We start from the raw sequence: 27,481 nt of genomic DNA, 5'->3' as shown, positions 1-27,481 counted from the left end.
AAGATAGGCCATGAAATTGAAGGATTCAAATGAAAATCAGAGACCACCTTTGGAAGTAAGGAATGGATGCTCTCCCGACAAGGCCTGAAGCTCACTTACATGCCTTGCCGAAGTCACAGCAATCAAAAAGGACACTTTCCACGAAAGGTACTTAAAATCGACAGTAGCCATGGGCTTTAAAGTCTTATGAAAAGGCCGTAAGGACCACTTTCAAATCCCACCTTGGATGCAGGTTGCGTACAGGAGGATAAAGATGCATCGGGCCCGCAAAGTGTCTTAATGACTGGATTAGACAGTGAAAACTAGCACTGGTCAGTGGACAAATAAGCGGCAACAGCCAAAGTCCTGCAGGACAAGACATGGATGCCGGACTCTGCCAGATGTGAAACAAAAAACAGGACCATGTCGATAGTAGCCCAACTGGGGTCCAGCTGCTTAGCCAAACACCAGTGGCAGAAACATAGCCATTTACTTCTATACTGAGATCTTGTAGAGGGTTTCCTGGCCGCCTGAATGATGCGCATGTTATCCACGGACAAATTGAAACGCTCTAAAGATGGGGAAGGAGCATTTCCAGTTTCGTGCGAGACCGTCATGGAGGATTTCCGCTAGTTCATCGACAGCCCAAGGTGGAACAGGAGCTGGGGGAAGAGACTGAAGGTTGCTCGAGGCTTTCATTGGACAAGGACTGCACAGCAACCAATCGTCCAAATACATGGATACCCTGTAGCCGAAGATAAGCTGCGATAACCGACATCTTCGTAAAGACACGCACTGCTGGGCTGAGACCAAACGGGAGCACACGAAACTGGAAATGCCCCTCACCCATGGAAAACCATAGGCATTTCTGATGGAGGATCCAAATGAGGATGTACATATAAGCATCCTGAAGGTCCACCACGTTCAGCCCGTCGCCCTCCTGTAGAGGGGACTTTATCTGACAGGGTGACCACCAACCTTTCTCTCCCCCAAGAGAAATTCATGTTTAACTGGGAAAGGTCTAGGATGGTGTGCAGGCCAGCCTGGTTGGGTTTGGGCACCCTAAACAGACGGGAGTAGAAGCCTCCCCTAGGGGAACGGGTTCCACCACCTTGAGATCCAGAAGCTTCTGGACTTTGGATCTGAAACAGGGCGTCCGGCTGCTGGAAGGGAGGATTGAAGGGTGGGGTAGGGGCAAGCAGAAGCCCGACTGAGAAACGGACAAGACCCACCGATTCTCGTGATGGTCTGCCACGCCTCACAGTGAGACGCAATGCGCCCTCCCACTGGGTCTCATGCAAGTGCCGATAAACGTCATTTAGCGGGTTTCTCAGTGGCAAGACCCCCAGATCCTGTGGAGGAGACAGAGGACCGAGAGAAAAATCGGCATAGCTTCTGACGCCGACCCGAGTCCAGACTACGCGTCTTTTGATCCAGAAACCCCCAAAAACTAGGCGGACCAAGGCTGCAAGGGCGTTCTGAGCTCTGAAAGGTTTCGCCAGAACGCACAGGGACTTGGCCGTCTGGGTGCTGTCCTTAATCTTATTCAGCTCTACATTCATTGACGAATGGAACAGTTCTTTGCCGTCAAAGGGCAAGTCCAGAACTTTACCCTGAACCTCCTTGGAAAACTGTGGCATGAAGCCAAGCCTGAGGAGAGGTGTCCACGCCAAGCATGAGGCCCCTAGCCGAGGTGTCAACGTGATGCGCCGCAGCCTCAAGCATATCCTGCGCCAGGACTCTGGCATCTGGAATGAACTCCTCAAATTCCGACAGACCTTTCCACATTTTCATATTTGTCCCCGCTAAAATGAGCTCTGCGTTCGCCTGGCGCAACTGCAGGGCCGAATTAGCAAAGATCTTCCTCCCCAAAGAGTCAAGCAGCTTGTCCTCTTTGGCCAGAACCTGAGCCGCCGCTGTATACGTTGAAGCCTGTCTGGATTGTAGTGTGGCGGTCGCCACCACTGTGGAGGAAGGGAGCAGGCAAGATGCTAAGGCTACCTCCTCTGAAGTATGAAGCATATAACAAGCGTCAATCTTTTTGTTAACGTGCAGTCCAGAGTGTGGCTTATCCCAGACCTTGCATACCTCGGCCAAAATGTCCTTCTGGAACAAGCCAGTGCGCTCCTGCAGAGACAAGGTGAACGTCCCAGAAAGCACCCCTTCTTGCGGAGGAACACCCTAACAGAGCAGGTCTGGTCATCGCCATCCTGATCCCCTTGCGTGCCATCCAACATGTCCGGATCGACCTGCGTCACATCTGGCTCTGCCGGAGATTTGTCTATTGGAAACAAGGGAGGCAGGGACGGAAGGGCTGGAGGTGGGCCAACCGGTAGAGGTGGAACAGCTGTCGGAACAACCGGTGCTACGATAGGAACCTTCGGCACAGGATTCGGCACTGGAGGGCAGATTTCCTTAAAAAGACCTCTGAAATCTTCCTTCATGGGGTCAGAGTGCACGAGCTTCTGAAATTTTCAGAAAAAAGCATCCTCCGCTGAAGGCTTAGACACTTGGGCAGGCGGAGGCCCCTCATGAGAAGAGCCCTCCAGGGCCGCAAGGCAGAGGCCTGCCAAGAAGGGCCCTCTCCAGCCGGATTAACAGATCAATGGCGCCGATGTCACAGGAAGCGAGGCAGTGCGCGGTAATGGCATCCGAGCGTTCGAGTCAAACTGGACAAAACGGCGCACAAGGAAAACAATGTTCGCCTGAAAAAAATGCTCCCAGCACCCAATGCAGATGGTGTAGGTTTAATGGAAGAATCCAAAATGGCTGCCGTAGTTCGCACGGGAACGGGCGCCATTTTGTCACCGCCTGAGGAGAACTGCATCACATGTGCGAGTGAGGCAGGGGTCTCCACAGATGGGTCAGGGGTCTTGACTTTAGCCTTGACGCAAGGAACCTCGGCAGAGCCGGTACTGTGTGGCCTAGGATGTTTATGAGACATACTATCAGCCAAATTAGCCTCTAAAAGAGGAACCTCGGCCACGCCAGTAGAGTAATTACAGTCAGCGACCTCACTCTGTGCCCCCTTGACAGAACCAGTATCACCACCAGGGCAGGAACAATGAGGAATCCACTTCACCGACAAGACCTTAACAAGCCTCTCAGTTCTGTCGGTCACCTTAGCCTCAGACAGAAGAACCTCTGAGTCTGGTAACAGCTCCCCCCACGAGGGGGCTCGAACCTTGGTTCGGGTACAGAAAGCCTCTACCGAGGCCTCAGGGCGTGCCCCGTGTCTGTATGGGAAGCTCCAGACAAGGATACCTCGAAACAAGCTCCAGTACCCCCACAGCCTCAGTATAACTGGGCCGTTGAATAGCCCCCAAAAGGAGGGACCTCAGATTGTAATCCGGTGTAGGTAGGCCCCTCACAGAGGCCCTTGGAGAAAACTCTGGTACCTTTTTTAGGCCTGAAAGGCACCTCAGGGGAAACCCCGGTAACAGCTTTTGAAGTCCCTCCCGGACCACAAAGACCCCGGGAAGGAGTCCCCCGGTCAGTGTGCCCTAAAAACTAAAGAATTTACCAGGCGTCGCCTTCTCATCGATGAAACTCTGAAAATGCAGGGGAGGTACGTGCTGAAACACCTCCTCCCAATGCTCGAGACAACGTTGAAGTGCCCAGACCGAAAGGGAATCGCAGTAGAAGCACGAGTCCCCACCACTGATCCGGACCCAAACATTCTAACCAAAGAGGATGGGGATCCGCCCTAGCAAAGTGTCGCTCGCAAGAAGAACAAGAATCAAAATCTAACTGAATCGGCATAGAGCGATACTACGCGACCGCTAAACTGAGAAGGACACGAAGAAAAAAAATCTGAAGATGCAAGTGCGTCCACTCCCGAACGTGTGGAGAAAAGGACTGATGGGCGCTGCGCTGGGCGGAGCCAAGGAGGGCATGGTTGTGGCCACGTGCAGAACCCCGTGTAAAGAGAGGCTGGACACATTTTTGAAAAATGTGATGCTTTTTACAAAGTGCTACGGCCCGTCCCATAGGACGGAGGAATGTCCCATAAGTATGGAGGAAAGGGGCCAGGACGTAGGAGTATGTTAATTATGCAGATTTTATCCAGTTGTGGCTGGTTTAATTTTCTCCCAATCAGAAGTTCTGTACCATGTCATATGACTCGCTTTCAATGATGGACTGGCGTAGTGATTTCACAACCATAGGGAGTTGGGATATATTTGGGCCGCCCCATGTGTTGTCCCTTCGCCCCTTTGCACCACCCTGCCTCCCCCTGCCCCAGTCGTCCTCTGTCACCACCCCACCTCCCCCACTTGCATCACCCCCACTTGCGCCGGCCCTCCTCACCCACTAGTACCATCACCCTCCCACCCCCTGGCGCCACTGATCCTTGCCCCGTTGCTCCTTCCCCCCTTCAGTGCTGTTGCTCCAACCAACTTTGTGCCGTCAACAGCCCCCTTATGCTGTTGCTCCGCCACCTCCCTTTGCCCCACCACTCCTTGCTTCAAATGTTGTACAATGCTCCTGTGTGCTGTTGCTGGCCTACCCTTCATCTATTGCAATGTGTATTCTTCTTTGTGTTGCCATTTATCTTATCCCTCCCCACCGAGTACTTCTCGCACTGCCCTTCATGTCCTTGCATGCTGCAATTCTGCTCTGCTGTCATTCACTCCATGCCAAATGTAAAATGCAATAAACTACAAACTTCAAAACAATTGGCTTTGCAAATGATCGTTTTAGCACTTTTAAAATGTATTCAAAAGCATTCCGCCGCCGTTAAACCCACAACTGACTGACCCATGCAAATCAGATAAATCTAACAGATTCACTCTGAAAAAAGGAAAAGGGAACCAGATTCTTACAGTTAAAATGCCTGCACTGCATAATTGTCTAACAAGACAACCCAACTCTTGTAATATATATTTTGTAAGTCAACTACCGGGCGGTAGGCACACAACAGAGAAGGAGTGGTAAGATAGGGATCCACATCCGCCAATGCCACCCCCCGCCCCCCTCCCCCATGTCCAATACCAACAATCCACTGTAATTCTGGCCCTCTTCGGCATAGTTTATGGAAAGATGCATTACCGTGCTAGAAGGTGGGAAATCATTCTGAAACACAGCAAGAGGATGATATATTTTAGACAGTTAGCACTGCAATTCACTCCAGGAAAGGGTTTATTAAAAATAGACAGCAAGTATTGACATTACAGGAGGTGAAAGCAGGACTCTAAAAATACATTTTAAAATTCAGTTTAAAAAAGTCACATGTAATACCCTAAAAATCATACTGTTCTTGGCTTAGAACTTCCGGCAAATACAGAAAAAATGTCCAGGGGCAGCTAGTTAAGTAGAAAGCTCCACAGAAACGAATGGGACAAAGTCAATTGGCCATCTCTATGCATGGGAAAAAAAAAGTAAATTCTCAGTTCTATATCATAGGTGTGGATTTGGATGCAAACAACCCAGGAAGGACCAGAGGCAACGCCAAGATTAAGCAATGGAAACTAAGTCTTCACCCTGGATCATAGGGATCTTATGGTAATGTACAGGGTTGCCACCCAAAGGAACAAAAGTAAAGTACTCACAGATTTGTTATCAAGAAAGAATAGTCCTGAAGTACAAAACAGCCTGGTAAGTAAGGGGGTTCTTTTGTTTGAGTGTCTTAAAAGGACCCGCCTCAAAATGGACTTTAAATCTGGCCCAATGAAAACACCCGACAAGCAAAATAAAACCTGGCATTTCCAACGATGCAGACTCAAGCCAGTAGCGAAAACTCCATAGAGTCAGACTCTAGGAAGAAGAAACAGCAAAACGATTCTAGCGGATCGTTAGACAAAAAGAGTCAACACCCAGCAGAAGACTATCCCAGCACGGGGATAACGGCATTGAAGGCAACCCACGACAGCCCAAGGAGCTAATTGGGAAAAGTATTGATGTCCCAACATTCTTCAATGCAACAGCAGTGACCCGCACCAGGGTTGGAGACACTTCATCTAAACGGCAGAAAAATGGCCTAAAGACAGGCCTAGCCTGGAAGGCTCGCACCAAGGAATCAGCATGAGGATTCAGGATGCCAATCCAGATGCAAAAATCCCTAATCAGAGATATGCCCAAGTCATTACATTAAGCAAGTATGGCCAAATGGTGGCTTAAAATGGCAGAAATGGCTGGAAACCAGGAAAAGCCCCAGTAGAGAAGTAAACCTGCTTCTTTAGAAAATTCAGCACAGAGAACAAGGAGTGGCAGTGTTTCCCCTTAAGTAACTATTCAGAAGGTCTGGCCAAACCAGCACACCTACCACAAAAAATGGCTCGAGGCAAAGGGGTAAGGTTCCCAACAGGTTTTGTTGTACGAACTGCCACTCTGGCCAACCCCTCCCCGTCCCTGCAGTTTGCGAGAGGAACAGCCCACGGACATATACTTAAACCACTAAAAAAAACAAAATGGAGGCTGCCATGCTGGCTCACAAAGGGGACACATGGACTGAACTGCCATTTTAAGCCTTCCTTGTGGTTCTCTAGAGCTAAATAAGCTATCAAATATAAAATCACCCACCAAAATTGGGTCAGTGAGCCAAGAAATAAAATTGGGATAAAGTTGAAGGTGCCATAAAATGTGGTCCTAGAATCCCAAAAGGTAATTTGTCTTAAAAACACGATAAGGGCACAATACCTCCTGCTAGTACTTGGACCTGGATTGACCGACTGATGTCCCAGCCATTTTATCCTCCCATACAAAACCAGGCGATATCTGAATCAGTATGCGCTTCCATATGACAAATTACTTACTGTAAGTGTATTTCTGGTGCTTGTATGTGTTCAGATTCACATGCTGTGAATATAGTTTGTTTGTTTGTTTGTTTATTTATTTAGTATAGCGCGCAAAACCCAGAGGTAACAGGGCGCAACAGAGGTCAGGAAGATAGGATTACATAAAAACTTGGTTACAGAGTAAGATAGGCATGAGAAAAAGAGCATTACATTTACAGTTACATTGTCCAACATTTAGTGGTAATCACAGAGCACTGCATCTTTTTTTCAAATACAGAAAAGGGATGTCGACCTGGGCCACCCGTTGAGGATGCCTGAAGAGAATGCACAAGTACAGAAGAAAATGTTGTAAGCTGCCCATGTTCCTTTAACTCAGAGGGGAGGAAGGATGGGTGCACGCAAATCTAAGCAGATACAAGCACCAGGAATACGATTACATTGTGGAATACGATTACATTGTGTAATGCACAGCTTGTGAATCTGCTTAGAATCACATGCTGTGTATAGACTAGTGAGCAGTACCAGGAGATAGTGGCAGGATGTGTGAAGGAACAGCAGCAAAGAGGTATTAGCACCACCTGAGAATTAGTCTGTGTGAATGAACTGTCAATTGGGTTGATGTTAAGAGTACTGCAACAAATGTCAGAGCACTTCCACTTAATTGAATAACAGTGTCTGGTATTAGGTTTCCATGCCTCCCTAAGGATGTCCATACACCTTTGAGGCAGCTTAAATGCTTGAACTCTAGGACTGCAAGAGCCATGCTGCCGAGACGAGTTAAGGGCATGGGTGTAGAGCGGTCCCCCGATCTTGGGAGAGCATGTTGTGGGGGCAAGGCAGCTTCAGAGGGAAAGGGGCATCCTCATGAGATGTTAATCATGGCTGATGAGCCCATATTGGTGCCATTGAGATCAGTGCAACTTGTTCCTGGTTCATCTTGTGAATTATCCCATTGAGGAGAGGAGCTGGGAGGGCGGGGGGTGGGGGGGGGGGGGGTAAGCATAGGCAAATCTCTCCAACCAAGTGATCCTGAGACCATTCCCCTTGGACATGACATCTTCTGGTGATACCTGGAGGCACAATCTGGGCATGGTGCGTTCTCAAGTGTTGCAAAGAGGTCAATGTCTGGATGTCCCCATTCTGCAAAGATGTTGTGCAAAATGTGTTTGTGCAAGCACCACTCGTGTTCTATGGGTAGCAGCACATCTCTGATCACGTCTGCCAGAAGACTGTTCCCCTGGAACGTGCTGTGACAAGAGGAACTTATTGTGTTTGAGTGACCATTTTCAAATGCTCGGAGACAGTTTGGACAGGCCTGGAGAGTGAGAGCTTACCTGTTTGTTTAATACATGGACGTGGTGCTGTCTGTAAGCACTAGAACAGGTTCAGTTGTGTCTGAAAGGCTTTGAATACAGCAAGTAGCTCTAACAAGTTGATCTGTTTGCCGATTGTGACCATGCGTTGTACGCTGTCTGGTGTAGAAGGGGAGCTCCCCACCCTGACAGGGATGCGTCCGTGGTTAGAGTGGTTTCCACTGCAGGTGTGGTGAAGGAATTGCCCTTCACAAGGTGACCTTCGACCACCACTACAGGGACAGAATGAGGGCATTTGAAACAATCACCGACTGCCTGACACCATTGGCTCGAGAGCCACTCTTGCATAGGACGCAAGCGCAAACTGGCAGGATGCCATCATTCTCAATAGCTGAAAGATTTTCTGTACCGTTATCTGACGACCGGCTACATACGGAGGGGAAGATGAACCTGTCATCTGTCTGGAAATTAATTTCTGGGGGCACCGTTTCACTTGACTGGGGACCAATTTGGGTGTTCGAGCCACGCATGATGCATGTCTCCAGTTAGGAGCCAGTAGTCTAGATAAGGGTACACCAGGACGGACTGTCTGCACAGGGGAGCTGCCACCACAGCCAGTACCTTGGTAAAAACCCTTGGGGCCGAGAATGGCGAAAGGGAGTACAATGAATTGATAGTAAGGTTTAAGACACAGAGGTACTTCCTGTGTGCTGGCAACATTGAAGTATGAAAGTATGCATCTTTCATATCCAAGGTAATCTGTGCTTTAGCAACAGAATTAGTTCCTGCAAATTGGTCATCCTGTACTTTTGAGGCTTGACATAGTGGTTTGCAGAGTGCAGGTATAATACAGGGAGTATGGCAAGATCTTTTTGGTACAACGAAGTATTTTGAATAAATGGCCTTGATTACCCAATGATCAGGGATGTGTTTGCTCCATTTTGAAGCAGGTCATCCACTACTTCTTGAAGGATGAGAAGAGTCTGGAGACAGCTGTCTGTTCTTTGGCGGGTGGTATCAAGGTATGAAGAAACTCTATGCAATAACTGTCGCCTACAGTATTGAGCAACCACTGGTCTGAATAGATTCCCCTCACATGCGTGGGTAAAGCAGGCTATCAGACCTACTGGAGAGGCATGGGAGGGGGACCCAAATCGTAGTCATTTGCTGGGAGGGGAGCCTCTGCTTAATGCATTTCTACCCTTTCCTTTCCCACACCGAAACCACCGCTGTTGAGGGGTTTGATAAGTGCTGAAGTTCCTTGGCCAGACTGCCAGGGTAATCTGTTTGAACCATAGAAACCCTTAGTAGTGCGGGAGAAGGATTGCCAACGAAAGGAGCGTCGGATTTCAAACCCCCTGTGTCGCACATATGGTCTGCTAGAAATTTGTTTGAGAGATTTTAAGGTCTTGTGCGGTGCATCGTACACTTCTTTGCCAAAGAGCTGAATTGGTTTGTTGACGAGGAGTTTAAAGCCAGAGTTCTTAAGCAATGCATGGTGTTGCAGAATCAGCCACACCCTGCCCACTGTCCCTACGGCATGAAGTATGTTGAAGACGTGCGAGCCCCGAAGTACTTCTTGCAGAATCACAAGTAGTTGCAATTTAGTTGGTTCAGGAATACTCTGGAGACCATCATGTGCCAGGCCCCATTGGACGTCACCAACTGGCAAGCAGCGATGCGGGTACTGTAGGCTGCAGAAGAGGTAATGCGCTTGCCGAGGGCATAGAGCTACTTGGAGTCTTAAACCCGGGGTGACTGATGAAGACAGTGTTAGGACAGTTCTGAAGTCGAACTAAGGGCTTAGTACAATTATTCAACTGAGGCTGTATAAGACTGCACTCTTACTATAAGGCTGTACCCACCAGAGTTCAGGGTAGCGTAGAACGAGCAACCAGGCTTACCTTAGGAGGGATAGAGGGCTGTAGAATCAGTACAAAGAAATTGTAATACAAACTGGTCCAAAGCAACACCGACACTGTATTGTAAAAATAAATGATTTAAATACAAGGAGGCCCAGATGAATTTTGGGAGAAATTATAATGTGTTATTTATATAGCGCCTTAATCCAAAGCGCTTTAAAGAGCACATTTACATGCAATATCACCCAACCGAAATTGGTACTCATTTATCTACCTCGGAAGGATGAAAGGGCGAGTTGGCCTTGCCGGGATTCGAACCTGCGACCTGCAGATCACAGCAGCGAGCGCTCAACCCACTGAGCTGTCTTACCGGCTAATAAGTACGATCACAGATCATATAAACATAGAAAAACACTATGCCTTAAGGTACACAGACCAAAGCATAACCTAATTTGGAACACTTAACAGTAGTTCTAGGGAAGTCAAAACCAATAGTTACTTTTAGATTACTTTCAGTAATACCAGGGTAGTAGACCCCATCAGTTGTACCGTGACGCTCAGCAAGAAATCAAAATAGTAAGTCAACCGGACAATATACTTTTCAGAATAGTGGTACACTTATCCTAGTAACAGTATAGGGCTTGGAGGAGCCCGAGAAACTCAAAGAAAAAACGCAGCGTTTTCAAACACAACCGCGTTGTGTTTCTGCCTGCCGTGGCCATCACTTTGGGTCTCCCGTGCTCCCCCAGGAGAGCACCAGAGACCCAAAGTGAAAGCCATGGCAGGCAGAAACACTTGTGTTTACATGCTGTGGTGTTTCTGCCTACAGCTGATTTCCCATTTGGGGCTCTTAGGTTTACCACGGGGGCCCGAGAGCCCCAAATGGGAAATGCTGCAGTGTTTCTGCCTAAATCTGCTTTCCCATTTGGGGCTCTAGGGCGGAGCCCTAGGGCCCCAAATGGGAAAGCAGATTTAGGCAAAAACACTACGTGGTTGTTTTCTGCAATGCTAAATGCTGAAGTGTTTCTGCCTAAATCTTCTTTCCCATTTGGGGCTCTAGGGCTCTCCGTAGGGAGCCCTAGAGCCCCAAATGGGAAAGCAGATTTAGGCAGAAACAACGCGGTTGTGTGTGAAAACGCTGCAGTTTTTCTTTAAGTTTCTCAGGCTCGGAGAATCGCAGCGTTTTCAAACACAATAACGTTGTATTTATGTTTGCGGTCACTTCAAAAGCGACCGCAAACATAAATACAACGTTTTTAAAGCTGCGGTTTTATTTCTAAGTTTTCCGGGCTCCTTCAGAAAAAAACCACAGCTAGTGCGGATTTAAAAAAAATAAATAAAAAAAATAGCATTTACCGAGATGCAGCTGCAGCCTTTCTGCCTGTAGTCTCCGGTCTGCGTCCTCCGAGTCCCGGCACCAATGAAGGAAAAGCCACCCAGTGGTAGCTTTTGTTTACTACAGCTGGCTGGCTTCTCCTTCATTAGTGCCACAAAAGCAAAAGCCAGCACAGGCGGGCATCCATTTCACAAAATGGATGTGCCCATGTGCTTGCTTTTGCAAATTTTGAGCTTGAATTGCTCAAAATTTTACATGGGGACTTGAAAAAAAAATGCCAATCTTTTTTTTTTAATATTGCCTATCTATTTTTGAAATAAAAAATGTTGGGCAAACCATTCCTTTAAGGATACGTGTTATTCTAGGGGAGTTGGAAGTGGACCTTGGGGTGTAATGGATATTAATATTTTATTTCTATCACGCTCGTGTTTCCATCACAGTTGTTTTTCAGTTCACATACTAAGGGAAGCAATAATTAACTTATTTTAGGTTAACCGTTCTGGTCAATAAAAGTAAAACCTATACACCTTTTAAAAGGAGCTTATAAACCTCACACTGTTTTCTTTCCATCTAAAATAGACCAATTAAAGCAAACCCCAGTGTTACCTAGAATAACCTTGTCATTCATAAAGTGAATCGAAAACCTAATTGGACAGGCTAACGGCAAGTCAAGGGAAGCAAGACCCAGTTGGGAAAAGTATACACCTTTTCTCTGAAAGAAATCGTGAAAAGCCAACAGCATTACTTTTGGGAAAGAGGCACATCGACTTTACAGGTGAGTAAAAACACCTTGCATTTACTTCCTATTAGAATGGCGAAACAGTTTAAGGAAAGAAAGATGTTACCTTAGTAATGTTCGGCCATTCTGAAAAGTATATGCAAATAAAATAACCTTACATATACTTCAGAATGGCTGAACATTTCCAAGCTAAGGAATAACTTAACTGTTCACTCCCAGAGTTACAGTTACCAATCAACTTATTTAGCAAGTAAGTAACTTTAAAACAGGTATTCCCTTTTCTAGGCAACAGGCCTAATCCTTAGAAGCGTTTCCCTTATTCTTGGAGCATGAGCGTTCTCAGTGGCAGAAGGGGGGGGGGGGTCACTAGGGTCTAGTGTCCAACAAGAAGGTCAGGATAGGTTCTGAAGTAGCAAAAGTCAGAGTTCCTAAGCAAGACTGTTAGAACAAGTACTTTACTTTTAGAGGTAGTTGAGGGTCCAGGGAGAATACACCCCAGGAGGATTCCAACAGTGGGCCTCGGTGAACTGGACGAGAGACCTCCCAATCACAGTAAACACCTCAAAACTACACAGGAATCACGAGACTTGAGGTATATAAATACTCAGGCCAGCACAGTACCTCAGCACAAAGGATGATTTTGCTGCAGGACTACTTCAGAATCTGCAGCCAAAAACCCAGTCATTGAATTCCTTCACCAAGCAGACAGGACAGGACACTGGAAGGACTTTTGCAGCAAGGATCACAGGGAAGGCTCTAGGCAAGTTTTTCCTTGCGGCTGGATGCAAATTTGGTGCCTTTTTCAGGAGCACAGAAGACAGAATATCGCTGGTCGGATTGTTTGCCAGGTCTAGCACTCTGGTGAGGGGACTTTTTGGCCGGGAACCGTGCTTCTGGAGATCCAGAAAAATGCCCACAAAGTTTCAGCATTCGCAAGACTCTGCACCGCACAATGGCTCGAGGTCCCAGGTTATTGCAGCTGCACAAGGTTGCAGCACGGCATGGGATGGCTCAAAACGCAGGTCTGTCAGGACAGCCAGCCTCATAGTTTGAACTGGACTCTCACATTTGGGCTGGAAGACAAAGGACTACAGACTTGGACTCCTCCCTCGCTTCCTGCCTTCACAGACACTCGGAGGGAAGTCCACAGGACTCCTGCCGAAGCTAAAAATCAAAAAGGAATTTCCCACCGTGATGTCAAGAGAAGGAACAAGATGGAACAAGAAACAAAAAAAAAAAAAGACAGGGGCCATTTTGGTAAAATGAGCACACATGGTGCCTTTACCGGGGCTGCATTGTTTATTTATTTTGTATTGGGCGCCAAACCCATTAGGTAGCCGGGCGCAGTAGAGGTCAAGACAGCTTAAGCTTAGTTACATAGTGTACAGAGGAGCATTAAATATACAAGACAATTTGAGAATAAGCAGCCAAAATGGTTACAGTGGCATACAGGAGGAAGCAAGTCAAGAGACATTCAGCAGAGACAGGAGTGTAGGTACTAAGGAGGTAGTCTAACAGTCATTCGTAGCCATTTAATTGCACAGTCTGAATTTAGGATATGGTTGTTGCATTAACTGGAAAGCTAGATCCTCCAGCTGTGACGCGTTTGAACCTAGGCGTTTCTAGGGTATGGGCATTTGCTGTTCTGGTTGGCCGTGTTGACGATCTTCTATTTATCCTTTCGGTAAGGTAGGGTGGGGCCAAGTTGTCTAAGCATTTGGAGGTAAGGGAGACTGTTTTTAGAAGTATCCTGTCAGATATTTTTAGCCAGTGAACCTCTCTTCTAGCGTCAGAGATGTGTTCTCTCCTGGGGGTATTCAGAGCTGCTCTTAGGGCGTCGTTCGGCATTCTTTATATTTTGCATTCTTTGTATTTTATCAATGATATTTTTGTTGGCACCCGAGTAGAGAGCGTTGCAGTAGTCTAGTCTCGACATTACAAGGGCATTGGCAAGGGTGATGCAATTCGATGTAGCGAGCTATGGTATGCAAGCTCGGATAAGCTTACAGGTATAAGCTGTGGAGGATGCGAGTGAGTTGACTTGTTTTTTGAGCGAGACAGTGGCATCAAGATAGAAGCCTAGTGTTTTGACCACTGGCATGACCTTGATTGGATTGTTGTCGATATTGAAGGCAGTATAGTTAGGGCTAAGTTTTTTTATGTTAGTTTCGGAGCCTAGGATTAGTATCTCAGTTTTATTGTCATTCAGGAAGAGGCCATGAAATGCCATCCATGCCTGAATGAGGAGGTATACTCGGTTTACTAGGGCTGTGTCCTCCAAAAAGTTGCCGAAAGGGGGATGAGGATCTGGGTATCATCTGCATAATTTGTGTATATGATACCCAGTCTGTCCAGTTTGTCGAACAAAGGCTTAGTAAAGATATTAAAAAATGAAGTGAGAGAGGAGGGCACCACATTCGATGATAAAAATATGTTGAAGTATATTCAAAAAATATTTTTGCCTGGAGCAGCCAGTCCATAAAAGGTCTTGTAGCACTAGGACCTATTCAAACACAAAATCTCCAAAAAACAGAGTGACTACTCTGTTAGGAAAGGCGCTTCTCAGTTAGCCCCAATTAGGTTGCTTATCTTAGATTCACTGTAGAGTATATCAAAAATGTTAGTCAAAAAAATTCTCGAAAAGTAATACGTTTCATAGCAGGAAAACCATGGAAACGTTTAAAACGAAAGTAATTGCAAGTGCGAGCGCATTAGATGCAGCTCTCGGCACACACGTCTTGTAAGCTGCTCGGTAAGCACAGCTATCCACAGCGTTAAATAAGCTTTATCCTTTGATGTCCGCGAGGGCTACTAAGTTACATCTATTCTTTTCTTGTAGATTGACTTGTTGTGCAACTGTACAACTTCACGATCCTAACGTTTCTTGGCATGACTAAGGTATGACTTGCCTTTTAAGGCTGAAATATAAACGGAACATGCATAATCATGACAGTAAACTAATTAGTATGCTTTTTTGTTTTATTCTCCCCATTATCTATATATGCGGATGTGGTACACGAACCGGTATGTGCTTTTGTAAATACTTTTCTTATTTGATTGCTATGTGTGTATTGTGATATATAGTAACATCATTAACAGAATGTAAGTAATGTAATACCAGTTTTGCTATAATACCGCCCTGAAGAAGGTTTTAACCGAAATGCATTGGCACCAGAGTATTATGGGCAATCTCAGATGAACACTCATTGTGTGATTTACAAAAGGTACACTGTAACAGCAGATACTTCAGGAATGTGCATTAAACATTTCCTGCTATGAAACTGATTACTTTGAGAATTTTTTTGACTAACATTTTTGATATACTCTACAGTGAATCTAAGATAAGCAACCTAATTGGGGCTAACTGAGAAGCGCCTTTCCTAACAGTGTAGTCACACTGTTTTTTGGAGATTTAGTAAAGATATTATACATAGTGGGTGAGACACAGGATCCTTGGGGTACTCCACAAGAGATTTGAGTTGGGTCAGCAACCGTTAGTGGGGAGAAGACTCGCATTGTCCTGTTGGCCAGGAAGGATTGGACCCAGGCTATGGCTTCCCTTGAGAAGTGCGCCGCTGACCTAAGATGGTTACATAAGACTGCATGATCCACTCGGTCAAACGCTGCAGAGAGGTCCAAGAGAAGTAGCATAGCTGTTTGTCCCTTGTCCTTCAACTCGTCAATTTGAGTCTAGAGATCTAGCAAGGCAGTTTCCATACCGTGGAGTGGGTGGAAGCCAGACTGTCGTGATCCTAGTAGGTGATTAGCTTCTAGGTATTCCTGAATTTGAATATAGGCTACTCTGTCAATTTTAAGTAGAAAGGGGACAGTTGTAATTGGTCTATAATTAGTAGAGATGGTAGGGTCTAGTGTTTGCTTTTCAAGTAGGGGAGGACCCAAGACCCAGGACTCTTTGAGGTTATTAGGTACTGTATCGGTTTTAAAGGAGGCATTTATCAGCTTGGAGATAAATGGGGCAAGGTCTCTAGCCGCATCTTTTATAATTTGTGCAGGGCAGCTATCACCCTTGCAGTTAGATGGTTTTATGGAGAGAATAATTTTTTCCGTGTCAAGAATCGAGATCTCTTGAAAGGTAAATGGTGTAGTTGTGTGACACCCTATGTTGCTCAGAGGGGGACAGAGGCTTTTTTTAATTGCTATTTTCTGTTGGTGTAGTGATTTTGTTTAGGAGGGCTTTTTGAATTGCAGTGCACCATGGTTTGTCCTTCGGGACAGTGTCTGCCGGTAGGGCTGGGGCTTCCATTTCGGGGAGGATGGAGAACAGTTCCTTAGTATTGTGTGGTAAAGGGGTACCAAACTAATAAAAAGGTTCACTGCCACCAGCCATTAAAATGCAAGTTTGTCCTTGTAACATACGTGTTAATTTCAAAATGAGAAATGGGACACTCAGTATTTCCCCAGCACTCATTTAAAGTGCGGGGTGCTGGTCTCGCCTTAATAAAATGTAAAAGGGATCCAAAAATGCTTTCTACCTTTGGGAACTGTAGTTCGCACAAGGTTAACAAGCGAAAGTTAAATGGGGAGCCCCTAGGGGAACCCAGCAACAATAGGCACTTATTGCCAAAAGGTTGTCAAAGAGGATAACTTTTAAAAGACACTATGGAGAGTCTTAAAAATGACACCCATAAAAAGAGTAGCAGATTCTGACTGAGTGTGGAAAAAGGTTTCCACTCAGAGTTAGAAGGAAAACTAATCCACCAGTAAAAGCAAAACTTTCTGGGGTTGACCCAGGCCAGGAAGATTTATCCTCACTATGAAAATCCAACAGACTAGAACGCCTGCACGTTTTCTAGTAGTGTTGACCAGCAGGGAGTCTGGGATGGGAGTGTCGCCGAATAAAAAGTAGATCAGAGGGCGCAGGTCGAAACATCTTCTCAATGTGCTAATTCACCAACCAAGTAAAGGAGAGCGTAAGCAAAGAGGGGCAATAAGTTTCTTAATGGAGTTAAGTGGGACAGCCCGACTGGAACGTTTTCTTTGAGAAGAACTTCTACAAAGTCTGAGTCAGGCACTGCCGCCTGGGTGACTTTACGGTCTGCTGCTTTCCGAAGAAGATTATTGAAAAGCAGCTGGTCATGAATAGGGGAAGTCTCCCAGGCCCTGGGTTGGGAGCAGGAGGGGCGTCCAAAAGGATTATCAGGCTCAGACTCATGAGCAGGGGTAGTAGGCCAATTCCCCATGTCATCTGTAGTAGGCCAAGCATCTTTGTCATAAGAACTAGGGTCTTAGGAGCCATCATCACGATACAACATAGAAAAAGGCATCACCTTTATCTTACTGATCATCCTGAAAAAGGTCTCCAGAGGAATCGGGCATCCTCAGTCCAATAGAAACAGAGAGTCTCAGGAGACTGAAGCCTAGGAGACTTGCAGGACCTAGGACCCTTCTAAGGAATGGGACCTTTTTTCTGAAAGCACAATAAATTCAGATACCTTGCCCATGCACTGTTCAAAGTGGCTCGGGGTTTCTGGAAGTGGAAAAGCTAACTCAGCCGAAGCAGAGCCTTTAGGTCTCTGTAAGGACTGGGACAAAATCAAAAGGAGTCGTGTCATTGCCTGAGGGCAGAGCAGAGGGTTTCTGGGGTCTAGAACCATGTCGAAGGACATTCGAATGCTTCTCTCAATTTAGGGTGAGTGTTGCCTAAAGAAACGAGTTTGTGAGTCGACACATCGGGAAAAAAAGCGTCAGAACTTTAGGGGAGGCACCCTGGGAAAAGGAAGACTTGGTACCATGTGTTAACCGCGACTACTGAGTCGCAGTGGGGCCCTGAATCCTCAGGTTCACCAGGCTCCATGGAAGCATTTGACGGGCCTGTGGGTGCTGGAGGCTTTTACACAATACTGTTGAAGAGGGCAGAGCGGTTGTGCGTTTAGCCTTCCAGTGAGAATGTGTGCCCCTGTCGCCAGGGGTGGTTTCCCCGTAGCAGTGCTTTCGGCATGCCTAGTGGGGCTGGGGACGCGATAGTCAGCTGTTAGGACAGTTGTAAGTCAGAAGAAGTGGAGAAGCCCGCCAAAAAAGTGGAACAAAGGGCTCGACCTGGGTTGGAGTCACAGAAGAGAACAAACGCCATTTTAGAATCGAGTCCTGGCAAAAAATACCAACCGGCGAATTAATATTAAATAAATAAACCGGCGGTATGTTCGAGGCTATAAGTTGGTAGCCTCAAACAATGGGAAAATCCCATAGGGAAATATTCGCGGTCGAACATAAGTAGTTTCCACTGCCACCAGCCAAAACTCGATCAGGGGGGACGGAGACGTGCCCCCTCGACTAACAGACCCCGGGGCAATCCAATTGCCCCGACCAGTACGTCCACAATATGATGGTTTGTACAGGTTTCTGTTAATAATTTGGGACTAGTAAAGCCAATGGTGACTTTACATGCCCTGGGAGACAGTAGTCAGTCCCAGGGTATGGAGTCTATGGTGGGGTGTCACTATGACACCCCTGTGTTACTGCACGGAGGGTGCTGTGTAACATCGTAAAAACACATGAGACCCTATGGAGTAAAGGACCCCATAGCCCATAAAACACATTAACAGTCAAATGAACACCATAAATCATGTCCAAGAGTGGGAGAGAAAAGAAAAATAAAAAAAAGTCTCACTCTTGGCAGGAGAAGAAAACAAACTCCAGAAATGCAGCAAAGCTGCTGTGGGACTCACTAGGTTAGGAAATTCAGCCTAAAGAGAGAATTCTCCCTAACATATGCAAGGAAGGTAAAACCCCAAGCAGACTTAGTTTAGACATACTATACAGCAGGGCAGGGGAAGCAAGACCCAGGTGGTGAACTTGCACACTAATATTCAGGAAGAAATATTAAAGTGAAGCCAACAGCATTACTTTTGGGAAGACCAAGAAGCGCGAAAATGGCAACAAAAAAAAGAAGACCGGCCATTTTGGAAAAATTGGCACCCATAGGTACCTTTACTGCAGCTGTAAAGGTGCACCCGATTAATAAAAAGTTTCACCGCCACCAGCCATTTAAGGTAAGCTGGCCCCTTTAACCGAATTATTACAGTGCTAGTGAGAAAGGATACATCACCCCAGCACTGCTCATAAGGTGGGTGTGCTGGTTTTCACCTGACAATATGTAGCAGGGACAGAAATAACCCTTCTACCCTTGGGAACTGTAGTTCTGACAAGGTTAGCAGAAACAGTAAAAGGGGAGCCCAAAGGGTAACCCTGTAACAAAGGTATATACCAAAAATTGTCAGAGAATAAAATTAAAAAGGACCCTATGGAGAGTCTTATATACGGACACCCATAGAAAGAGTAAAAGGATCTGCGAGTGTAGAAAACCGTTGCCTCTCACTGGGGTATAGGGAAAATAGTGACCAGTCCAGCAAAATGTTCTGGGTTCGGAAGTGAGGTAGATTTTGCTCTAAAGTTAAAATCTTACCAAACATCAGCCAACTCCACAACAGTGTCCTTGGCCTCCGAACTGAAGCCTTGGCTGCAAGATGAAACCTCGTCTGAGGCGACAGTGCAGGTGGAGAATGGGACTCCGCTTGCATGACGTAGGCTGCCCAAGATTCGTGTGCCTTTCTTTAAGCATCTTGGGTCTAAAGAGTTGACAGGCTTTACAACGCCGCTCAAGGGAACAATTTAATTTGATTTCTCTCCATCGTAAAGTGTAAAAAGATCAGCCAGACAAGTGAAGGAACAGGGAGGAAAAGGAAAAAAAAGGCATTATCTAAAGAGAAAATGTTGAGAATAGCAGCCCCTACTCTCCTTACTGTAAGAAGCCTGAAGGCACAGGCCAGCGGCAGCCATCGAAAAGTCCAAAGATTCACAGACCAGCATACAGGAACAGTTGAAGAATCTGTCTAAGGATGTGTCAAAGACGCGTGGAACAGCACTAAATCTTTTAACATAAGCACTGCATGAAAGCGACCAACCAGAATGGAAGAAAAAAACAATCTGGGGGTACCTCGACACACGAGGGATCATGGGTACACTACACGTCACGCTAGGGTTACAGGCACGCCCAGGTCGATGCCCTTTTCAATATTCGAAAATAGATGCAATACTCCGATTACCACTAGATATTCGAATCACATGCTGTGCATATAGTCCAAGCAGATTCACAAGCATCAGAATGGAATGTTATCAGAAGCATAGGGAAAATTTGGTTCTACGCTGTTGCTCTGCAGGCCGATTTGATTGAATCCTGATTCACCGAGACGGATCATGTCGCTCCGGGGAAACATTCCCTTGCGCTCCCATTCCCCATCATAATCCTATGCGGGTGACACCCACCCTGCAGTTTGCAAAACATCCCCCACCTTCATCCCTGCACTACTTACCCTGTGTTCTGCGGCTGGACACCCCCAGGCCGCTCTCTGTCCTAGTTGTCTGTCCCTCCCAACCTCCGCCCCCTCAATCACTCTCACACGCAGGATTGTCACTTTACTCCGGTGGGCGGCTTGCCCTGAGAGGCTATGGAGAGCCTGCTACGCAATAGCCTCCCTTGGGTTACAGGCAAGCGGGACCTCACCGCTAGAGACTCCCCTGTCGAAGAGGAACTCCCTGAGCTACTTGCTCACAACCCACCATTAACAGCTACAACACAAAGACGACATGAATAACTACTGTTCGTTACTGTGGTGTACAACCATTCTTTGATCATGAAACTATTCTTGTAATACCGAGAAGAAGAGTGCCAGAATAATACAGAACCCCCAGGCAACGAAAAGAAAAGACTAAGGATCCGCTGGTGAAGACCTAGCAATGCGTCACAGAAGCAGCCCAGGAGTTTCAAGTCGGGTGTGCAGCGAGAGCGCAGACAGACCAGGAGAAGCAGCATTCGTACAGCATCAATCTAATGGGCTCTTCCCTATGAAGTCATGAAGTCTTTGTTTATATCGATTATTCAAGTTTCTAGGTGCAACCAAATTAGGTTCTATAGGTTTCCTTCCAAGGTGTAGTCTTTCAGGATAGCAGCGCGATGCGTTGCTTCAATCGCAATACATTCTGATTAAATATGTATGCTAAAGAAAGGATGTGATAATACACTTACAAAAGGAATCAAATGTACTAAACACATGGCTCAACTGGCATTATCAAATACAAATATAGCCCATTGACTGCAAATAAATCTGCAAACGAAGATTTGCCTTGTAGGCAGATGAAATGAACTGTTTATGTGCCTTGAAAAAGCCCAAGTAAGGGCGAAACAGTAGCACGTGCCCCCAAAAGGAGTAATGGTGGTACCATGTATAACTTTAAGAAATCCAATACATCTAAAAATATAAAAAACACAAGGTTAAATATAATTGAAATGAATTTAGAATCCCAGGCCCATCTGAACTTAAACCCCATTTTTGAAGGTTCAAGATTACCCCTGTACTCAAAAACCAGTGACCATTTTGTGAGAAACCTTACATTTAGAGGCAGCCGTTATATTTAACCTCCCTGAATATGCAATTCTGGCCAGTAATATCCTAAAAGTCCATCAGTGGGTGACTGAAATCGCCCAGAAGGCGTCTAAAACTAATCTCATAACTAAAACCAATGAAATAAACTCACAACCTACAATAAGATCAGGACTAGAAACAGATTCCCCTGAAATATGCCCACTCGACTTGTGGTGAACTAATCTGATACCATCTCAAGAGCTTCCTATTCTCCATTACCCACTTGGGAACCATCTATCAGATATTCAGAAGGATCCATCTGGAACTAGAAAATAATTAACTCAGAAGGGGGAAGCCAAGCTTTCAAGGGACATAGTATGTTATGAATCGTGGTGAGGGAGACACGCCCACCCACCCATAGAAACTCCCCAGCTACTCGCTCAAAACCCACCATTAACAGCTACAACACAAGGATGCAAGAAGACAGAACTACCGTTTGTTACTCTGATGTAGGACCATTCTTTCATCATGAAACATTCTTGTACTAGTGAGAAGAGTTCCCGAGTAATACTGAACCATCAAGCAACAAAGAGAAAGGGCTAGGCGGGTCCACTGGGGAAGTCCTAGCAACATTTCTTAAAAGAAGAAAAAGTTCTATTGGAAGGAGAAGCCTGGGAGTTAAGTCAGCTGTGCAGCGAGAGCCGAGAGAGACTGGGCGTGCAGCTTTTAAACCTTGATGAAAGCTGGCCTGTGAAGCTGACACGAGAAAAGCTGGAAGCAACAGAAGCTGGGGAACGTGAACCCCAGAGAAGATAACAATCCTTAGTTGGTGGCCTGACAGTCGGTGGACTGTTAGTCCTGCAACAACGCTGAGACCAAAGACCTGCTTGCAACACAAACGATACAGAACGAGAAAAAGACGCTCAAAGCCAACCTGAAGCAAGAGAAGATTAAAGTCTTGAGTGGAGGCTGGTGATGCTAACCCCAGTAAAAAGAGGTAATGGGGAAAGCAACCTGGGAGGGACAACTAGTTTATGCATCATACTAGTCTGTGAAAAACAAAATAATGGATAAGAGTTACTATATGAATACAATTATCAATAAGGAAAAAGATTGAAAGAATCAAAGGAATCATTACTGGAACATTCAAACTCGTCCCAGTAAGGGTAAAGAGTGGAAACCAAGTGAGAATCATTAGTGGAACATTCATACTTGTCCCAGTAAAACTAAAGAGCTCAAAGTCAGTCAAGAGTATTTATGAAAGCTTCCTCTTTGTCCCAGTAAAACCAAAGAAATAGAGAAAATTGAGAATCCATTTGAAAGCATTTCTAACTGGCCCAACCAGAGAAACGTGTGAACATTGTGTCAAGAAAAATTAAGAAACCTAATAAAGAGAAAAGGTGGCACCTCTGAAAGGGGAACACAAGGGTTCAAGGACAGAAGCTGAAGAACCCCGTTTCTGAACTGTAAGAACTGGTAAAAATGGTTGCTAAAAACTACAGATGAATAAGTTACTAAAGGGACTGTGCTGAAAAGCAGACCACAGGAGAATCATTCTTCTGTGCCTCATTTCCTTTTGATAGTAGTAGGGACCGAATAGTTTTGTACTGTGGACGGATCATCCTTTTGCACTCACCGACGACTGATTAGCACCTTAGTTTGCGTTAGGCAGGGAAAAACCCATAGTACAGGGATAGTTATGAGTTTGCCACATTTAATTACTTGGAAATTAAAGGGTCGGTCCTTCTGACCCAAACCAACACCCCCCCACCCCACAGAACCTCCCCCACACACCCCCCATCCTTACCTTCTGCGTCAGTCTTTCGCCACGTTTGCGGCTGATTTGTTCATGGCGAGCAAACCAGATGTATCGTTTTGTGCAGTGACCAATTTGCGTTTGACTTCACCATGAACAAAAATCGTCCAAAACAGAACACTTATATTAGCACCAATCTCACTGTGCATTATGCACTTGCATACATTGTCATTTTTTTTAAACGACGAACTACGGTCATCCGTAGGTTCACAAAATGCTTTTTGATTTAATGCCAAGCAGCGTGAAGACCTCTTTTCTGCCATTTGTCCTCTTCCTTGGTGGTATTTTGAAGAACTAAAATAGGAGCGTACCAGACTGTCCATCTTGGAATGATAACCTATCAGAAAGTAGCTCATATGGTTTTTCAGGGATTTGATTGTGCGTTCTGCTCAGTAAGACTACTGTAACATTCGTACTATGACTTAAATGTATGCTGGAAGTCATTAGAAATAAACATTGTAAAATTGTAAGATGCCAGCTAGTTTTGTTAATACATTTCTCTTCAAAAGCTGCTTTGACAAAAAAAAAAATAGAACCTCACAAAGAAAAAACCTCCAACCACCCCTGCAAGATATTTTTTTCCGGATTGCTCAGCCTTCAGAAACAGATGGGGTGGACGTAGCAAAGACGCACCTGACTCATTGCCTCTCACCCACAAAGAATGATAGTGACAAAAAAAAGGGCAAAATCAGCATAGGACACATGGAAGAGCTAGGCTTTCTCTACTATTTCTAAGAAATGCATTGTGGGAATGCAAATTAGCACAGAAACCATGCTTTATGTCCAGAAAATTGTCTGAGGATGTCTGCTTTGTTGATATGTCTGTCTTGGGTTGATAAGATCATGTATCAAATAGAGCTGCTCTATAACATTTTCTGGAGCAAACAAACTGAGTTAATGTGCATACCTGCAATGCATTGCTCAGTCTCTGCACTGTAGGTGGCCTCTCAGGGATGCCCAATGGATTGCTGGGCTGAAATAGCATATTGTATCCATGTACACACCAGTTTATAGAATTTAACTTGCTATAATTATAAAGATATTGCCCTTGATCAAACCTGTCAGAATTCTGCTTCGGTCAGAGCTAGTCAACGGCTTACATTCCTTTATAGTAATCATTGTCAAATTAGGATCACAAGGGAGCCAATCTAGGACGGTTCTCTCTGGATTGCTTTCGTGGATGTCATAGAATTGCAATTCCCTGAAAGAGGACAATGGTAAAAGACGGATAATCAGGTAGTGAGGGCTTCATTTGATATTTTCCTCATCCTAGTGACATTTAGTTATGTCACCATCCTATACACAGAGTCCAGTGACATCTTGTAGTATTTCATCTTTATGCTTCTGCATGTGTAGCCAGTAAGATCGCTGAATTAAGTAGATGCCAACTTCAGCACTGTGTGCCTGCAGTCACAAGTTTTATTTGCAGGCGGGACAACAGAACTCTAAACCACTCCTAGATAAATACATGTATAAATGGACTGTTATAGTTTGCCAAACACCAGCTAACAGCAATCCGAAGAATAAGCAGACATGAAGTGATCTATAAAAGTGGTATTATGTATTGGGTAGCAAGTGCCATTCATAGGCATCTTAGTTGGGACTAAGGTTGGTCTTTGAGGAAAAGTAAGTCACCAACTGTCAGAGATCCCAGTTCATATAGAGACTATTTTCCAACTTTTCAATGTTGAAGGCTCCAATTAGGTGTTGGGATGCTGGTTACTTGGCTCAATCCTCTGGTATAAATCAATGGCTGAGAATGTGTGAAGGCACAAGGCAGTAGATGCTTGTTGTGTCCAAGTATGTAGGAGTTAGGTTGCTGGGCTCTGGGTTTAAAGGCATGTTCGTCACATCTGATCAGTGGCTGCATTTCGTTTTTTCAATTCCTAGTTTAGTTATCAAATTAACCTGTCCACGACGCTGCAAATTCTAAAACGGCAGTCTGCAAATTCATAACTTTGGCTTCAATGCACAGTTGCAAACTAGCATTTCTCTAGGAGGAATTGACTTGCATTTTGCTAGAGGCTATGACTAACAATTCCCAATACTTCTATATGAAAATTATCAGTTTGTGTGCCCACAAAAACTTAATGTGGCACCCTTTGCAAAACAAACTGTTCTCCATGAGAAAAATAGTGGTGTAAAAAATTAAACTTCCAATGAACTGTCAAAACCAACTCCCGGAAAAAAAGACAATGACTTCTGCGTAGAGGCGTCATTTTCCAGCTCAAGTCTGTAGGAATCGGTAACATGTTTTGAAGCATTGGATTCCTCTGCCAAAAGGTATAGCACTAACGAAATTTTGTGGATCCGTTACATGCCACAAGGGTTTTATAATGGTCACCAGTGAGTAGACGCCCAAACTGTACAAAGATTATGGAACCAATCAATAAAGGACAATCTTACAGAAAACACGTTAATCTATATTAGAATAAGCAGCACACAATTAAGGCAAAGAGTTAACCTTTGGTTAAATCATCTATAAATAGGTGACAGTAACCAGGGCCACTTGAAGAATCGCATCAACATTTACAATGTACTCCCAAAAGATTGCTACTGTTCTTACCTTGTTCATGCCCCCCGAGGTCAAAGGTTGTGAATGTCATACCAGCAATTGTCAGCTCTTCTGATGCTAAGAAATACAAACAGTATCACTGTTAGTTTACTAGTCCTGGTCAAAATCAAACCATAAAAATGTGCATAGTAAAAAAGAAATGTCCTGAACATTTTTGTCAAGAGAATCTGAGGAACAGCCTAGAATGTATGGAAATAAATAAGAGAAAAACTAAAATGAAAAATGTGCAAAGTTAATGAATGACCAGGCAGCGGCATGCATAACAAATTGAAGGAAAAGAGCTAAAGGGGAAGAACAGTGGTGTGTCCAGGAGTGCATGGTTGGGAATTCTCCAATGACTACTAAAAGGTCAAATGAAAACTGGGATAGAAAAAATTCCAAATATGGATGTAAACTGCCGTTTTTGTAAACGCAAAGATCAAACACAAACATTTAATTCTCATGCCCAGATCTAGCACAACAAAGATGTTAGTGTTTTAGTTAATTTAGGATTTTTGAGAGAGACACAGAATTTTCATGTGACCTTTTTCTTTTTAATATGCTAGTATTCTATAATTTTAACAATTTTATTCTTGTTAATGGCAGCTGTAGAATTGCATGATGTAATGTTTTTGGGTGCGAATATTTGAAAAGGTTGTAATCAACTAAGAGAAACAAATAAAAATTTGATTACACAATTCTATAGGCCTAAGCATTGGATGCCATTACGGTCAGCTTGGTTAGCAGTGACTTCTGTATAACAGAGTGCGGTGGGCATTAGCTTTCTGGCCTTGGTATACCCACAACCATATTGGGTCCAGTGAAGGACATTTCTCAAGTCCCTGAGGAGGGGGCGACACTTTGCTCCTTGGAACTGGAACACACCCTATGAGGTGCACGAGAACAGGTGCTTGAAAAGCAGGTCCTTTTACATCAATGGGCATTTCACACCAGAGTGCTGGTTAGTGAAGACCTTCTGATGAAGGCAGACCAAGGAAGGAGCAGAGTTAAGAGTATCCCAGAGGAGAGGTTCATACCACAGACCAGTCTCGACATCTTGGTATTTGCAAGGGCCCCCAAATTCCCTGCGTACGACCTCAGCAGGCAAAAGACTTGTTACAGCAGCCAGGATTGGGCCTTTAACAGGCTTGCTCTAGACCAAGTCACTGTAGCATTTTGCCGATATATGGAGAGGTGGGAAATACTCCCCTTAGTTGGGTCATTTCTGTAATTTGCTTAATGATTCACCTGGTACTCTGCCCTTCCGAACCAAGGTTTTCAGAAAGGACTCGCCTTGCCCCAGAGACCCTGGTCTGCATCACACAGCAACTCGAGAACTGTCGAAGCGACGCAGGTTCTACCTGCATCTCCAAACCACTGCAACACGAGTTTGGGCACCTTTATGTTGTCCAAGCTGCTGCAAGGGTACTATTGGAATTGTTGACCTCTTATGCATCATCAAGTTGTCCTAGACACTAAAGCTCAGTCATCTTTACATCTGATACTAGCCAAGTCTTATAACCCCAACTCGACACCACCTGCCTGGCTGCCAACTTTGAGCTCCAAGCCGCCTGCCACTGTAGTAACAAAGCCCTAGTGAGCCAGCCAAGCACACTCGCTGTCCAATGCCAATCTCGCATTCTGTGCACCACAGGCAGTAGAGCCTTCAAGCACAGCCGATCCAACAAGGTCTGCCATGCACAGCTTCTTCGGCCCGTAAGCAAATTCGCCACACCCGAATAGTACCTCATGATGCTTGGGGTTGGTG

The 27,481-nt window shown here is 45.3% G+C and overlaps 1 protein-coding gene across 1 annotated transcript in view; it reads right to left on the bottom strand.

The window, feature by feature from the left end:
• LOC138472375 (small COPII coat GTPase SAR1A) overlaps window positions 1-27,481 on the bottom strand; it is a 271,220-nt gene that overhangs the window by 165,731 nt on the left and 78,008 nt on the right. Inside the window, exon 4 of the mRNA XM_069610511.1 lies at window positions 25,726-25,791. Within this exon, the coding sequence (XP_069466612.1) occupies window positions 25,726-25,791 (66 nt within the window). The remainder of the gene's footprint in view (window positions 1-25,725; window positions 25,792-27,481) is intronic.

The sequence above is a fragment of the Ambystoma mexicanum genome, chromosome 8 (genome assembly GCF_040938575.1).
Source record: "Ambystoma mexicanum isolate Mex_15411 chromosome 8, UKY_AmexF1_1, whole genome shotgun sequence".
Lineage (NCBI taxonomy): Eukaryota > Metazoa > Chordata > Amphibia > Caudata > Ambystomatidae > Ambystoma > Ambystoma mexicanum.
The sequence above is the reverse complement of the archived record's forward strand: the minus strand, read 5'-3'. Positions and strand labels throughout refer to the sequence as shown.